Source organism: Arvicanthis niloticus, chromosome 6 (assembly GCF_011762505.2).
Source record: "Arvicanthis niloticus isolate mArvNil1 chromosome 6, mArvNil1.pat.X, whole genome shotgun sequence".
NCBI classification, from domain to species: Eukaryota; Metazoa; Chordata; class Mammalia; order Rodentia; family Muridae; genus Arvicanthis; species Arvicanthis niloticus.
In genome coordinates, this window is record NC_047663.1 from 59,301,109 (window position 1) to 59,317,451 (window position 16,343).

A 16,343-nucleotide genomic window follows, 5' to 3' on the forward strand; every position below is an offset into this window, starting at 1 on the left:
TGTACCTGCTTTGCAAGCAGCCCATTTCCTGCCAGAATGCTATCTAGGGACCAGAAATCACATTAGCTTAAGGAGAACAAAACAAAACTGTGCCCAGCAAGGGTTCTCGAGTCTGCTCAGTTCATCTCCAATGGCTGTGTCTGTTCCACATACTTGCTCAAGCAAGATAGGAGGTGGAGACGAGATTGCCAGAAGCTCTTAGGCCAGTTAGTCTAGAAGATACAAAGCAGCAGACAAAAGAGAGAACCTGCCTCAGTGCAGTAGGAGAGAAAACCCTCAAAAGCTGTCCTCTGAACCTCCACAGCTACTCTGTGGCACACACAAGTAACAGTTGGAAAATTCTGGCTGGCTGGCTGGCAGGCAGGCAGGCAGGATGGATTAAATTAGTGGTTCTGTAAGTCCCCTTGTAGGTCATTTATCATATATCCTGTGTATCAGATACTTATAACTCATAACAGTAGCAAAATTACAGTTATGAAGTAGCAATGAAAACAATTTTGTGGTTGGGGGGGGTCTTAATGCATAAGAAACTGCATTAAAGGGTCAGAGCATCAGGAAGGCTGGGAAGCACTGACTTAAACAGTAATTAAAAGGGGGTTGGAGTGGAATATATGCTTAGCAAATATGATGCCAACAGCACTAAAAAATAGTAAAATATACATGAAAATCTCTAAAAAAAGGATGTAAACATAATAAACAATCAATTGAAAAAAAAAATACACAGACAATTCTCTGAACAGGAAATCCCAACAGCCAATACACAAAAGTATCATAATTCACTACTAAGCAGAAACACATACTGAAGCCATAATGAAATTCCTTCTCCTATCTCCCAAATATTAAAAAACCTTAAGTCCAAGAGGAACAGGGGCAGAGAATCAGCACTGATTAAACTCTCAGGTACACAATTTAGTACTATTCAGTATACGCACCCCAGAAGAAAGGTGAGTATCCCTGGGGAGCCCCCTGCATATGTGCAGGCAGTTCTAAGGACATTCAATAAGAAGTAGTTTTCATAGTGAAACACATACAACAATCCTATGTCTAGCAATAAACTGTGGGTACCATGGAGGACTATGCTACAGAACTAAATTTAAAAAAAAAAAAAAAAAAAAAAAAGGAAGAGGCAGACACATGATTGCCTGGAAACAAATGCCCTTCTTCTCTACCTTCCTAACTGTAAACCTTGGGATGCCATCAGTATCAACTGAAAAGCAAACGTTGAGTAAGGTGGTTCACTGACTCAAATTTAATAGAACATGCTGGAGTCCTGCCACATCCCTCAGTGGAAGGAAGGCCCAGGATTTCACAGTTCTTTACTAGCAGGCTGGCTGCCGGTTCCAGAACCTTTCCTGGCTGTCATGACTGAGCAGAGCAAAGTTACTCAGTGGGAATGGATACTAGTCAAGGCTAGCCAACCAGAGCCATCACATTTCTCTTGCCAAGGGCCGGTGTGAGCTAGAACCTGACCACACATCCAGAAGACCCATGTAAGGAGAGAAAATAGGACTAAACACTACCTAAGGAAACTCCAGCCCCACTCGGAGACTGCCCTGAAGGCACAATTGTCCCTCTACAAGTTTCCTCAGAAAATGAGCTACCCCAAATCTCCACATCAGGACTCTTGGGACCAGCAAAGACAGCTCAAAGGGTAAAGGTACTTGCATAATAACCAGGCAACCTGAATGTAATTCCTGGAACTTGGGTAAAGATATAAAGGGAAAACTGGCCCCAGAACGTTCTCCAGCCCCCACAGCAATTGTGTCTCTATGCTGAGCCCGTCCCCATCCCCAGCATTCCTAAACCTAAGCCTAGTGTATCTTTCTAAAAGGCTCCAATTTTGCCTTAAAAAAGAGAGAAAAATGACAGGACATGTGATCCCGTTCCAGTCAGTGAGAAGGACATATCTATGTGCAGTCTTCAGGAAAGACTGCCCTAACACTTTTCTTGTGGACACGGCCACTTTGGGATGAGATTCCTGGACAGTGCTTCAGTGAACCTCCCACCTGTTACTCAGGTCAGCCAGCCCCTCGTCTGAACCTGGAACTGTCCTTTAACTCAGTTAGCATTCCCTTCCGAGGTCTATGGTAAACCATGATAATTAGCCCAAATAAACCAGGGACTGACAAAGTGACTCCATTCAACTCACATGAAGACTGAGGGAATTTCTATAGACGTAGCATGTGTGCACTGGCACGATATATTTATACTCAGTATAATTTAACAATGTTTACTGTTAAAAGACTCATCCAACGAATAGAAAACTTTGAAGAAAACTATTCTTAATGATAGTTATCTATAAGAAACTAGTGGTCAACTTTCCAAGTAAATTCTAGATAAGCTAAAAGCTAAACACTAAAAATGTTTAGATAGTTAAAACAGGAAGAAAAAAATGAAAAGAAATGCAGAAAGATGAGTACTAGGTACCCCGGCTGACTTGAGTGCTGGAAATCCTCTCAGGTCCTGAGCCCCAGAGGAACAGGGCCTGGGCCTCACTTTCTGCTGCAAATCTAAAAACAATGCCTGGCATAGAACAGCTACTCAGTATTTATTAAAAATTAGTAAAAGTTGGGGTGGACAGATGGTTCAACAGTTAAGAGCACTTGCTTCTTTTACAGAGGTCTAGAGTTCAATTCTCAACACCCAAGTCCCTATAACCTCAGCTCAATGGTCTCAAAGCTTTCTTCTAGGCACAAGTAAAAAAAAAAAAAAAAAAAAAACATTAAAGCTTAATAAAAGCAAATGAAATATAAATTATCATACACATCATAAAAATACCTTAAAATGAACATAGACTATATGACTCATTTATACACAATAAAATCTTGAGACTCTGAGGCCAGCTGGCCTAGTGTGTATAGCAGCAAGAAGAGACACTATCTGTCTAAATTGACACCCAAGGTTGTCTGTCTTCCTACCTCCAAACACACACCACAGTACTCACTACCACCTCAAGCAAAGCACAAACAAATGATATTCTCACTTCATAAGACATGTATAGCCTGTCAATGAAGCTAACAGAATTACAAGGAGAAGGGGCACACAGCCTTATGACAATAATAAAAATTAATAATCAACATCTTCTGAGTTGCTACTATCTATGTATTAGACACTATTCTAATGCTTTACATACACTGACTCATCTAATTCCAAAGGTCCAAAGAGAATACTGCTCAAATCTCCTACAGATTAACTAATCTGACCAAATTAGCTACAACTCCATGCCTGCGGCTGCCATGCTCCTGACCATGATGGCCATGGACTCTGACTAATCCACGGAAACCATAAGCCCTCCCCCAAATCTTTTTTCTACAAGCTGTCTTTGTCATGGTGCCTTATCACAGCAACAGAAAAGTGAGAACACAGCCCATGTGTTGTCCACTGACTTTCAGGCAACTGTGGCACACATGAATGCCTGGGTATGTACACACACACATAAGTAGATGAATATAATAAAAGTATTTCAAAATAAATTCTAAATGCAACAAGAAAGCAAATTAATTCCCAAGGAAACAAAATACTGAAAAAATTGGAAATAAAGTTATATAATCATGTTACTTGGTTCAGCAAGTAATGTCATTTATATCTTCGTATGTAGACACAAAAACTATAATCTTAACTCTTCAGTAAGTTAATAGCTTCCAAAAATTAAAATTAGGAAATAATAACTTTATGTTTTCAAGAAAGATGTAAGCGTCGGCAAGCACCTCTCTTATAAACCAGAGGACTTGAGCTCAACTCCAGAGTCCACATCTGAAATAGCCAGGGGTGTGGTGCACTTAAATGAGAGGCAGAAAGAGGCAGGTCCCCAGGGATGCTGGCCAGCCTGCAGAGCCAAATAGGCAAGCTCCATGGCAAGGACAGCAACAAGGGGAATGACAACAAGATTGGCTTCTGGTTTCCACTCACAAGTACACACACCTAAATAAGCACATGTGTGCACACACACAGACAGAAAAAGTGCCAAAAGAAATTAACTTAGTTGAATACAAATGAGGTGAGGTGTGACAAGGGAATGCTATTTTAAAGTAAGTCATAACACATTTGACTTTTAATGCTATAATGTGAGCTATAGAAATTAAATTGGAAGAAAAAATATATTCATAATAAAAATAAAATACGCAGAAAACACAAATGAACTATAAATGTATAAATCTCAAACAACCAGAGAAAATATGTCTACATTTTTAAGTCATTTAGCCTTTGGTCTATGTATTATAAAAAATTAAGCTGTTTTAGACTACATATGCTACTTTGTAGTTGAATTATGTGTTTGTACCAGGCCAGAGGTCAACACTGGGTGCTGGTCCTTATGTGTTGCTCACTGTGAGTTTTGAGACAAGGTCTCTTATTGGCCTGAAGCTCATGGGACCAGGCTAGGCTGACTGGTCAGTGAGTCCTTACTGCCCCACTGCTGTTGTCAGCAGCACCACCCAGCTTTTTGACATGGGTGTCAGGGATAGAACTTGAGTTCTCTCGATTGTACAACAAACACTGCATCTCCTGCACTACCTCCCCAATTCTCACTGCGTTATGCTGATCTCCTGAGTAATTACATATACATCTACATTATGGGGGACAAAGTACCCTAGACCATTTTTAATGTCATTTTCACTAATGTCCTCTTGGTACAGGGCTGGTCATACAGAACACACACAAGCTCTGTTTTGTTATGTGCCAGGTGTGTGTGTATGGCATGCCTGCAGACAGAGGCCACAGATCAACCTCAGTGTTGTTCTTCTCCATGAGCTGTCCACCTTGTCTTGAGACAAGGTCTCTCACTGGGATCTAGGACACACCAATTAGGCTACGCTGGACAGCCAGGAAGCACCAGGGATCCTGTCTACCCACCCACCCTTCCTCCACCCCTTTCAACCCTGGCATTAGAATTTTAAGCATCCATCACAATGTCTGTCTTTTTTCAGAGGTTCTGGGAACTGAACTCAGATCCTAATGTTTGCATGGTGAGCACTTTATGGACTAAACTATCTCTTCAGCTTTCCCTTTCTTTGCTAAGACAGAGTCTCACTCTGTAACCAAGTTATTCTCAAACTCTTGCTTCAGCTTCCCAAATGCTAAAAATGGAGGCATGAGACATTGCACCTGATTTGCTAAGTTATTTATCATGCCAGAATCTGATGCCAGAATTCCCATTTTACAAAGCCAGGTTTGGTGGCATATGCTTGTAATGCCAGCACTAGGGAGCAGAATCAGGTGGATTACTGAGGCTCCATGGCCAGCCAGCCTAGCCTACTTGGCAAGTTCTAGACCAGTGAGTAAACCTGTCTCCCCAAAACACAATGGACAACACCTGAAGAACAAAACCCAAGATTGTCCACTAGCATACAAGATTGTCCTTCCATATGCGCATGTGCGAACATGCACACATACAAATTAGCTTCCATACCCACCAAGAATTCTTTTGCCAAAAAAATAGAAATATATTTTCATAATGTATTATTAAAAGTCAGGTTACAATAGAACGTAAACAGCTGTTCTTTCTGAGCAACAGGGTTATCTTTCTTCATGATGCTTTCCAGGATTTTCTTTAGAAAGTTAGTAACTATTTTTGGAGCTGGAAAGAGCTTTATCCTCTTAATAAACTAATAACAAGGACTTAAAAAGGCAGCTCATTTAGTAAAGTGCTTTTCTATCCCTGAGTTCAACCCATAGCACAGTAAAGAACAGGTGTGTCATAATCCTGGCACTCAGAAGGTGGAGGCAGGATGCTGAGAAGGACAAAGTCATCCTCAGCTACACAAAGAGTTTGAGGGCAGCCTGGACTACATGTGACAGAGTGAGGGAGACAGAGACAGGCACAGATAGAGAAGTCACAGGAAACTCACAATGGCTCACACTAGTCAAGAGGCTTAGGCAGGGGTGCCTCAGGCTTGATGCCACTCTGATCTACACAGCAAATATCCCATCAGAGAGAGAGAAAAAGAAAGAGAGAGGGGGGAGGAAGGAGTAGAAAGGAAGGGAGGGAGGGAGGGAGGGAGAAAACAGAAAGAGGAGGAAAGCAGGAAAAACTCTAGCAATGTCCCAATGCGCGATGGCAAGGACATGAATGGTGAATAACTCACATACTCTGTGGCTGGACCTCATTCATATTTTCTCTAGGTTTCTTCAAGCTCCTCTGTACTTCTCTGAACTGTATTTACTTAATGCTCTTTGTCAAATTTTGTTCTTTTAGTAATTACTGAGCCCCTGTTAGGGGCTAGGCTCTCTTCCAGGCACTAAGGATTTAATACAACACACAGTGTCTTGATTGCTCTTTGGTAGAGAAGACACATACTAAAACCAGCTAACAAAGAAGTACGTCTCTTGGTACCACAGAAACAAGCACACAACACTCCTACTTCAAGGATGGTAAAGAAGAATCAGAGAATCAAGAGGCTGAGTGACTCCAAGATGGGTGGGAGTCCTGTTAGGAGAGGCCTCTGACACTGACAAACCTGAATGGAGTGAGGCACTGCCGAGAACCATCCAGGTACGAGACAGGGGTAGAAAGGCCCTGAGATGGTGTGTGCTCAGGAGGGGCAAGGCCAGGGAGAGGAGTGAGAGAGAGGATAATGATGCCACAGACACAGGTGGAAGCCAGGTCCTTGTGAGGAGTATGAACTTAAAGGTAATACAGAAGCAATGAGGTCCTTAAAAGGTTAGTTTGCCTGCTGCATGGTAACAGATTCATTGAGGAAGGAAAGGAAAGGAAGCAGGAAAAACTGACATGAGCATCCAGGCAAAAAAAGATGTAGTCTAATGTGAATGCATTTTCATAGTTGATTCAATTTAACATGTTGGTAGACCAGTATAAGGAGGAAATCCTAGAGAATTCCTAGGTTCTCTGCCAAAGCCATTGGGTGAATGCTGGTGTCACTTAGTGACCTAGGGCTGAGCAGTGAAGAAACTTCTGAGTGGCAGAAATCAAGAGGCCCATATTGGACATGTCTAGTGTTGGATAACCACTAAACAGTCTAGGCTAATATAAGACTAGACCATATGTCTGATGTCTTGGTGCCAGCTGGGACGTATAAATATAATAGTTAAATGTTACAGGACTACATGACATTTCTAGGGGTGAGCCAGAGGGAAAAGAGAAGCAGGTGAGGATACCTCTGAGGTGAGCCACCATTAGGAAATAGGCAATAAAAGGGGAAAGGTCAATGAGACACCCAAGAAACCAAGGGACACGGTTTCCTGTGGGAGACAGTGATCACGTAATCAACATTACTAATGAGTGAGACGGTCAAGGGCTGGACATGGTGACACTGATAAAGGTTACAGTGCAGTGATGGAGAAGAAAACCTGACTATGTTCAAAAGGAAATCACAAGATGTCAGGACACAGACAACTCTTCCAAGGTGCCTGGCTTTAGGGATGAGAACTTGCCTATGGTTTCCTAGCATCTTGCTACTGACTCTTGGCATAGAGTCAGTGTGTTACAAGTCCCTCAATGAATATGAAACCTGAAAATTTTTAGTACTTCAAACCAAGGAAGAAATCCAAACAAAAGTCAGGTGTACAGGCACACACCTTTAATCTAAGCTTTCAAGACGCAGGGATGATGTTATCTCAGAATTAGAGACCAGCCTGGTCTATGTAGCAAGTTTCAGGCCAGGCAGGACTACATGAGACCCAAGTAGGAGAGGGGAGAGAAGAAAAGAAGAAACCCAAATACAGAGCTTAAACCCTTCCCAGCCCACTGTGCTCCAAGCCTGCATGCAGACAGCCTGCATGCAGACGGCCTGCAGGAACAGGACGTCCTCTGCTTCCTCACCCTGCAGCGTATGTAGCTTCAGTTCTTTCTCTCTGATCTAGGGACTGGTGCCTGGCAGCCAAGTGCTCTCCCATTCAGTTCTACCTTAGTAAGTGACTGAACAAAAAGGAAAGAGTTCCCTTCATACCTGCCAATTTCCCACAGATTACAAATGTAGCAGAAGTTAGCAGACAAATTATGAACCTGTCATCTACAGGACTTTAAAAAAAATTCAAAACAGTACTCAAGTCATTTAAACAAGATACCCTGTTTCAAACCCATGGTATTAGGATAGACACTGACTCCCCAAAATGGATAATTTGCCCTCCCCCATGTAGGCTCTTTCCCGTAATAAACATTCAGCAATCGAAACGTTTGTGGAGAAAACCCAATGTCTAGAAAAGTCAAGTTTCCTACCTGACATAATATCTTCTGCTAATTCCTTTTCTCTTTCAATTTTTCCCTCTAGAGTTGAAATGCAGAATTCATAGCCAGCAAGGGCAAACTCCTGTCTGGAAACAAGTATCAGTAGTCAGTCAGCTCTGCTCACCTTGGATCTTTTCCCATCTTTACAGCTCTGCTCTGAGCATTACAGATAACAGGGGGATATTTGTATCTCTGGCTGTTGATCTGCACTTCTCTAGAGTTTGTTTTTAAATCATCCATTTAAGGGAAATTAATGGATGGAGCCAACATTTTCATGACTGTATAGCCATTATTAGTCTTTCTGTCTCCACACGGCAACCCCTGACCTAAGGCTCAGGCTCCTGGACCTGAGGTTCCCAACTGTTATCATCAATGCTCTTCTGGGAAACTCTGGGCTTAACAAGTTCTCCCAAGCTGTTTTTACTTTTTATTTTTCCGTACAGAAATCAAAATATTAGCTATGGCATAGGAAAGCCCACTGATGCTGGACAGTTTCCACAGACATGCAGAGGAACATGGAGAAACTCCTTCTGCAACTCCAGTTCCTGCTCTTCAAGGTTTGACCTTCTTGCCACAACTGACAACTGAAGAAGGCTCATGCCTTCTTCTCTACTGCTTTTCGAGAAGGGATGTGATGACCCACTGTTCTACTTTATCCCCAGAACAAAGCATCTTCTTCCTTCTCCACTTCCAAACCTTGGTAGAAGAGACCTATAGCCCCATGGCCAGGGAGGCGGCCAACGAGATGCTGTCAGAGTAGAAGGCCGAAAACAGCTCCCTACCTACAGCTGCCTACCTCAGCATCTACCTCCAGTTCTGGGCTTCACATACGCTAGCTAGAGCCCTCAGTCAGCACCTGTAAGCCCCAAACCTGGCTATGTGTTCTCTTATCTCATACTTCCCTTAATAAAACATGACTTAGGTACTAATTACTAATGGATACTGTAAAAGCTTTTGGCTTTGAATGTCTTATTTCTCAGCACATATTTGCTTTGAGACATCATTAACATCTAATCCTGTATGACACTACTCTCAAGAAGAGTGTCCCCAGCTTCAATGTTCTCTGGCACCAGACAAACTTTGAAGTTCAAGATTTAAATCAAGAGCTACGTTGTGTTTTGTGTCTGTAATACAGGCTAACCTAGGTTAGAGAACATGTCCTATCTCAAAAAGGAGAAGACTTGAAATCAGAGACCCACAGAAGCCCCGAGCCTATCTAGTCCCCAGTCAAAACTCAGGAAACTAAGTAGATGCTCAACAAAATAGTGTTGTTGACTAGGACAGGGCTGGGGTTGGGATCTCTTAGCCTCAAAGTGCTGAGGTCTCAACAGCATCCAGCTTAATGTCATCAGATCTCTGACATTAACTTCTGCAGCAGCTAAAAAGCTAAAGGAAACCATTTTCTCCCTAAACCCACTGCCAAAACAGAGCTCTCCAGAGACGCTCCCAATTTAAATATCGTGTGCTCTTCCTTCGAGTACTGCCTAGAGACAGAAAGGAATGGAAGGCCATGTCAGCTAAGGTGAGGAAACAGCTGAAACACCTTCAGACTGGCTTTGTAGGCAAACATGTGGGGCCTTTTCTTGACTGAAGACTGACACGGGTGGTGCCCACAACAGGTGGCGGGGAGGGGCCAGCCAGTAAGCAGTGTTTCTTCATGGCTTCTGCTTTGGTTCCTGCCTCCAGGTTCCTGTCATGACTTCCCTCAGTGCGGTTGTATGACCTACATGTTGTAAAAATAAACTCTTTCGTCCCCAAGTTACTTTTGGGCATGGTGTTTTACAACTGCAAAAGAAACCCGAAGACCTCTGATCTAACCATGATTTGGGGGCAATTGCAGATGGACATGTGAACTTTAGGCTGGGAAAGCCATTCAATGCTCAGGGCTTAATGGGCTGTTGTAGGAGATGAGAAGACAGGGATGCTGTAAAGTTGCAGACGAAGGAGGCCTGACTTGTCAAGTTTGAGGGAAACAAAGATAATCAGGGCCGTTTGTGTGGTGTTTTCTATTAAAAATCTTGGTTTCTCATCAGCTGGAGCTGAAACATTAGCTATGATTAACAAGAGACCAGCACCTCTGAAGTGGAACCTCTGCTTTGCTCAGATAATCAGAGTTCCTTAGCTGAAGCTGAGAAATAAGGGGTGATTTAATATCAGCATCATTAAGGTGAAATATTCTAGGACTATGTCCTGAGGTAGTTTGAGTGGTACTGGTTTTAAACACATGAAAGGGAGTCATGAGTAGCAGCTGAGGCTGGCAACTCTATGACAGGGTGGCGACCCTGAAGAGTCCATGCACAATGGAGAAAGTGCAGCTCAGTTGCAGGGGAGACCCCAGCATACTAGAGACTAATGTCACAGTACAACTGCCAAGGTCAGGAGCAGCTGTGAAGTGGAGCTGGCCTGAGCCTGTAAGCCATGTATGCAGTGAACGAAAGCTGGAGAACCAGAGCTACCAGAGCCCTTGGGAGGATCCTGAGTCTCAGACATAAGAGCTATTTATATTTCTGAGAAGAACTAGGTTTTGCTTTGATGGTAACTGCCCTGGTTCTTCCCTCTTAGACTAGAAAGGATGAAACTTACTTTGGTTTTACAGAAGCCCACAGCTGGACATTTTAAAGAAACTGAATTTTAAAGTGAATTTTTAAAAAAAGACAATGAGACTTTTAAAAGTTATGTTTTAGGTTGGGTGTGGTGGCACACACCTTTAATCCCAGCACTCCCAGCACTCAAAAGGCAGGCAGATGAATCTCTGTGAATTGGAGGCCAGCATGGTCTTCACAGTGAGTACCAGGACAGCTAGAACTATGTAGAGACCTTGTCTCAAAACAAAACAAAATACAAGTTATGTTTTATTTTGTGATATTAATATTAACATCTTGGGGACAAGTGCAAAAAGAAAAGCTAGAGATATGTTTCTATGTTTCTGTGTCAAGGTGACAAGGGTCAATCATGCTATCTAGTTTTTATCAACATGACACAAGCTAGAGTCAAAGAGGAACTGTCAGCTGAGGAAATGCCTCATTAGATTAGTCGGTAAGAAAGCCTGGGGGGTGGGGGGGCATTTTCTTGACAGATAATGCCGTGGCAGGGCCTAGCCTACAGTGGGTGGTTGTGACCCCAGGCAATTAGGCCTGGGGTGTATAAGAAAACAAACTGAGCAAGCTAAGAAAAACAAGCCAGTAATCATCATTCCTCCATGCTTCAGTCCCTGCCTCAACTCTCTACCTTGGCTTCCCAACAGACTGAATCTTATCACAATAAAAGAAACCTAAGACACAGGTCATTAAGGCCTCATGGGTGTTTCTAGCTTTTGGCAACATCTAAACTGTTTCCAAAACCTTTCATGTAGCCGATAGGCTTCTTCTTCTTTACAAGAATTTAGGATCAAAAGTTTTTTGAGTGGGTTGGTGTCCCTATCACTCTACTGGGGTTTTTGCCTGGCTACAGGAGGTGGCTTCTTCAGGTTCCATATCCCCAATGCTGTGAGCCACAGCTAAGGTCACCCTCCCACCAACTGTTTTTTTGTTTTGGTTTGGTTTTTTTATTGTTTGTTTGTTTTTTCAAGACAGGGTTTCTCTGTGTAGCCCTGGCTGTCCTGGAACTCACTCTGTAGACCAGGCTGGCCTCGAACTCAGAAATGCGCCTGCCTCTGCCTCCCAAGTGCTGGGATTAAAGGTGCGCGCCACCGCCGCCCGGCCTACCCTCCCCCCAATTGATTCTTGGGGGCTTTCCTTATCCCAGGTCTGTCTTGTCCTGGGGATGCCCCCTACCTCCCCACCCCTGTCAGTTAACAGATTTCCATTCATTCTCATGGTCATCTCTCCTGTCCCTCCCCTCATCTGATTTTGACCCCCCTTCCCCGATTCCCCTCCCGTCCCCTTTCCCACAGGGGATGGAGCAGAGACTGAGGGAATGGCCAACCAATAACGAGTCCAAATTGAGACCCATCCCATGGGCAAGCACCAACCCTTGACACTGTTAATGCCACTCTGCTATGCTTGCGCTTGCAGACAGGAGCCTGCTGTCCCGAGAGGCTCCACCAGCAGCCAACTCAATACAGACACCACAGCCAAACAGTGGATAGAGTTTGGAGACTCTTATAGAAGAACAGGAGGAAGGATTGCAGGCCCCAAAGAGGATAAGAACTCCACAGGAAGACCAACAGTCAGCTAACCTGGACCCTTGGGGCTCTCAGGGTCCAAACCTCCAACCAAAGAACATACATGGGCTGGACCCAGGCTTCCCCATACATATGTAGCAGATGTGCACCTTGGTTCTGAACAACTGGAAGGGGACTATCCAAAAAGCTGTTGCCTGTATGTGGGATATGTTCTTCTAGCTGGGCTGCTTTGTCTGGCCTCAGTGGGAGAGGAAGCACCTAGCCTCAAAGAGACTTTAAGCGCCAGGATGAGGGAAATACCTAGGAGGGCCCCTACCTGCTCAGAGGAGAAGGGGAAGGGGATAGGGAAAGGATCGTGGGAGGGAGTAACTGGGAGGCAGGCGGTGAGCAGGATGTAAAGTAAATATTTTTTTTTTTACTTATTTATTAAGTAATAGTAATAAGTAAAAAAATAAAAAATAAAAAAAAATTGTGTCAGAAGTTCAGAGTGTATACAAATTTAATCTCAGCACTTAGGAGTCAGAGGCAAGTGTAAGTTTAGGGCCAGCCTGGTCTACATAGTGAGTTCCAGGGCAGCCAGGGCAACATGGAGAAGCCCTGTTTCAAAAATAATAAATAAATAAATAAATAAAATAGAATTCAAATTTATCTACTATTTTTAAACTAGCACTTCCTAGCTTACATATCCAGTGTTAATTTACAGGATATTCCACTAGGCTCCTCCCAGGAACCTAGCAGGCCTTCAGGTGTAGGCTGCATATAGAAGGACTGCCCCACTGTGAGCTCAGTCTCTGTCCTCACATGTTCCCAGCCAGTCTCTCTCTCCCCCTTTCTGCTCTTTTCAGTCTGACTAAGTGCATGAGTCTGCACTTGCCTGTTTGTGGTGTGACCCGCCTTTCTCTGCTCCCATCTGCCTGCCTATGTGTCTATTTGTCTGCCTCTACCCCTTCTTCAGGCCTTCACTCCATCTTGTCCCCCAATAACCCCCTTTATACTAGATTTATTGCATGGAATAATTACTCAAGTGCATACCTTGGCATGAGCCCACTAGGTACCTCCTGTCACATTACAGTTTATAACATCCAGACTTCCCTCTACTACTAACTGTATCCCCCTCGAAAATCTTACCAATGGATTATTCCCAAGTGCTCTCTGAAAACCTTTAAACAAAACAACTAATTCCTTTTATAACCACTCATGCTGGGTTAGCTTTATGTCAATTAGATATAAGCTAGAGTCATCTGAGAGGAAGGACCTACAACTGAGAGAATGCTGTGTTCCCTTTGCTTCTAGGACTAGAATAGTTCTGACTCTATTTCCTTTCTAATTTCAAGCGAGAACCAAATACTTGATTAACCACCACAGTTCAGTCACAGGGCTGTGTTCCACTCAGGCAAATGGAAGCCAAAGGAGGAAACTGGAAAAAGTTGAGAAATGCACTTTTGAGTGTGGCACCAGATTTCTGGAGACCCAGATGGTTGACAAGTAAATAAAGATTATATATAATATCCCAAGGCCTGAGTTTTCCACTCATCATTCTTCTACCTGACCACTGCTACACCTATATTCTGATAATACTTACTTATTCTGAGCAGCATAGATATTGGCCAGTTTCAGAGAGATTTCAATTATCGCATTGTCTTCCTGTTGGTATAATTTAAGAAAAAAAAAATTCATGAGAAATAAAAATTCTTACAGAGTATTTTCAACATCTATAATGAATTCTGTCTCAAAGCCAGTCTTTCATCTTTTAAAGGAATTAACCAGTTATGAATTCTTTAGCGATCATTTAGAATTAGTGAAATACTAGCTATTTTTATATAGTTGTGGGGTGAAATAACCACCTTTTTGGTCAAAGTACATATGTGCTGGGGCCTGGGTGAGAGGGAGTATCCTGGTTGGTATTTTGGTCAACTAGATACTAGCTATAGTTATCTGTGAAGACAAACCTCAATTATGAAAAATGGCTGCCATCAGATCAGACTATAGGCAAGTATGAGCCATTTTCTTGATTAATGACTAAAGTGGGAGGGCCCAGCTCACAGCTGAGCGGTGTCACCACTGGGCAGGTGACACTGGGAGTTATCAAAAAAGCCACAGGAAAGTAAGCCACAGGAGTGAGCCAGTAAGCAGGTTTCTCCATGTCCTGTTTCAATTCCTACTTCCAGACACCTGCCTAGAGCTCCCGCCTTGACTTCCCTTAGTGATGGACAGTTACCAAAAAGTCTTAAGATGAAATAAACCCTTTCTTCCCCAAGTTACTTTCGGTGTTTTATTACAGCAACAGAAACTCTAACTAAGATGCGGAGTTTTCACTGTATGAGCTGCTTTGATGGGTTGATGCTAGGCGATGTCCTTACCTGCTTCATGCCCCCTCCAAGCAGGGAACTCATTGTTGCTTTAAAAAGCTGTTCTGCCTAAAAGCATAAAGATTGTCTTTAAAAGATCTACACAAGACTCTTAACTTAGGTACCAACTTAATTTGAGTGAGTGCACACACACACACACACACACACACACACGTACGCATGCATGTACCCATGTGTGAACACTGAGACTTTTATAAAGGGACCAAAAGATGAGAACCTCACACCCTCTGTACCTTAACGTACCCTGTGATGAGTGCAGACTAACTTCAACTCACCCAACCAACGGGGCAGACTGCAAACTGTTCCTAACATACACCCCGTCAATGAAGTTGTTTACAATCATAGCATGAATTTGAGTTCTGGCTAACACTAACAGGCAGAGAGAACATCAACCCTTTGAGACATTTTATAAGGCTGTCTTTTGCACTTCAATCTCTCCTTTTCCCGTCGTGTAGGCAGGAGGTGAGGCAGCTCACTCACGCAGATGAAGACTTATCGTAAAATGAACAGACAATCTGCTTTTAGTCTTTTGGCATATGTGTAGGCTCATCAATTACAAAGAAACACACCTGTGTCTTTGGCCACTGTATTCTGGGGACCTTCTGGAGGAAGTAACATATACCCTTATAGTTAGCTCCCTTGAGGCATCACCAAGTCAAGATACTAAAAGCAATTGACTTACGTTTTCAAGCTGCCCTCGAATAAATGCTAAGTTGGCCATCTGAAAGCAAATTATAAATGGCTGTTCAGTTCAGAGTGCTGCGTTTACACAGATTTAAAGCTTTTAAGTGGAAGATTCTTCCCTGTTTTTACAATCTTAAGAAAGAAAAGTTTAAAACAGAGAAACCGTCACCCGTTAATCTGCTAGGAGCTCAGTACAGCAATAGTGAAAGAGGCACACGGTTTATTTTATATACTGTTAAAAAGCAAACTAAACCCAGATCATCACTGAAAAGTACAAAGCTATTTGTTTCTTTATGGTTTGAAATTATAAGTGACCCTGCAGAGGGTACAAAAATTAAACCAAGAGAAAACTTAGAAACAAACACCTTTGGGACATCATGGCAGTCAGGAAGATAAAACAGCAGGAACACTTTCTCAGCACCCACCCTTCCTCAATAGCTAGACTGGTTAGAGCAGTTACCAAGTCGTAAGTGTACGTGATGGCCTTCCTGTTGTCACTCTCATACGCAAGGCGAAGAGCATCATGCAAAATCAGCTCAGCCGCTTCTGGCTCATCTTTCATGATGCTCAACTAAAGAAAGAGAACAAGGAGACATTAAATGAAACGTAAGGAGACAGACGCACTCTGCTGCAGAGCAGACACATCGCAAAACGTATGAAGAATTATTCATTCACCACATACTGAATCCCAACTATGTCCAGGTACCATGTCCACTGAGATGACAGGGAGACGAGCTTCCCTTGCATCCAGTGTGCTCGTGTAACCAAGTTTTAACTAACAGAGCAGACAGAAACAAAGTGAGTAATCTTTACTTTGTTTTTCCATCTAGAGACAGAGACCTCTGCCTCCTGACTGTGGCAGTCAAAGGCGTGGACCACCACACCTGGCATTGTGTTTTATATCGAAGTTGTTCGACTTCCATCTTCTTCTCTTCCTGAAGATTACAGGCAATCACATAGGACATGTAGGTGTAATTAAAACTCA

The 16,343-nt window shown here is 43.0% G+C and overlaps 1 protein-coding gene across 2 annotated transcripts in view; it reads right to left on the reverse strand.

The window, feature by feature from the left end:
• Window positions 1-16,343, reverse strand: part of Ttc19 (tetratricopeptide repeat domain 19) — a 28,421-nt gene that overhangs the window by 10,363 nt on the left and 1,715 nt on the right. The window contains exons 3-7 of one of the 2 annotated variants that reach the window (XM_034508002.3): window positions 15,819-15,929; window positions 15,357-15,395; window positions 14,666-14,722; window positions 13,888-13,949; window positions 8,174-8,268 (exon numbers count right to left, since the gene is read on the reverse strand). In XM_034508002.3, the coding sequence (XP_034363893.1) occupies window positions 8,174-8,268; window positions 13,888-13,949; window positions 14,666-14,722; window positions 15,357-15,395; window positions 15,819-15,929 (364 nt within the window). The remainder of the gene's footprint in view (window positions 1-8,173; window positions 8,269-13,887; window positions 13,950-14,665; window positions 14,723-15,356; window positions 15,396-15,818; window positions 15,930-16,343) is intronic. The other variant, XM_076936674.1, reaches the window with a different exon arrangement.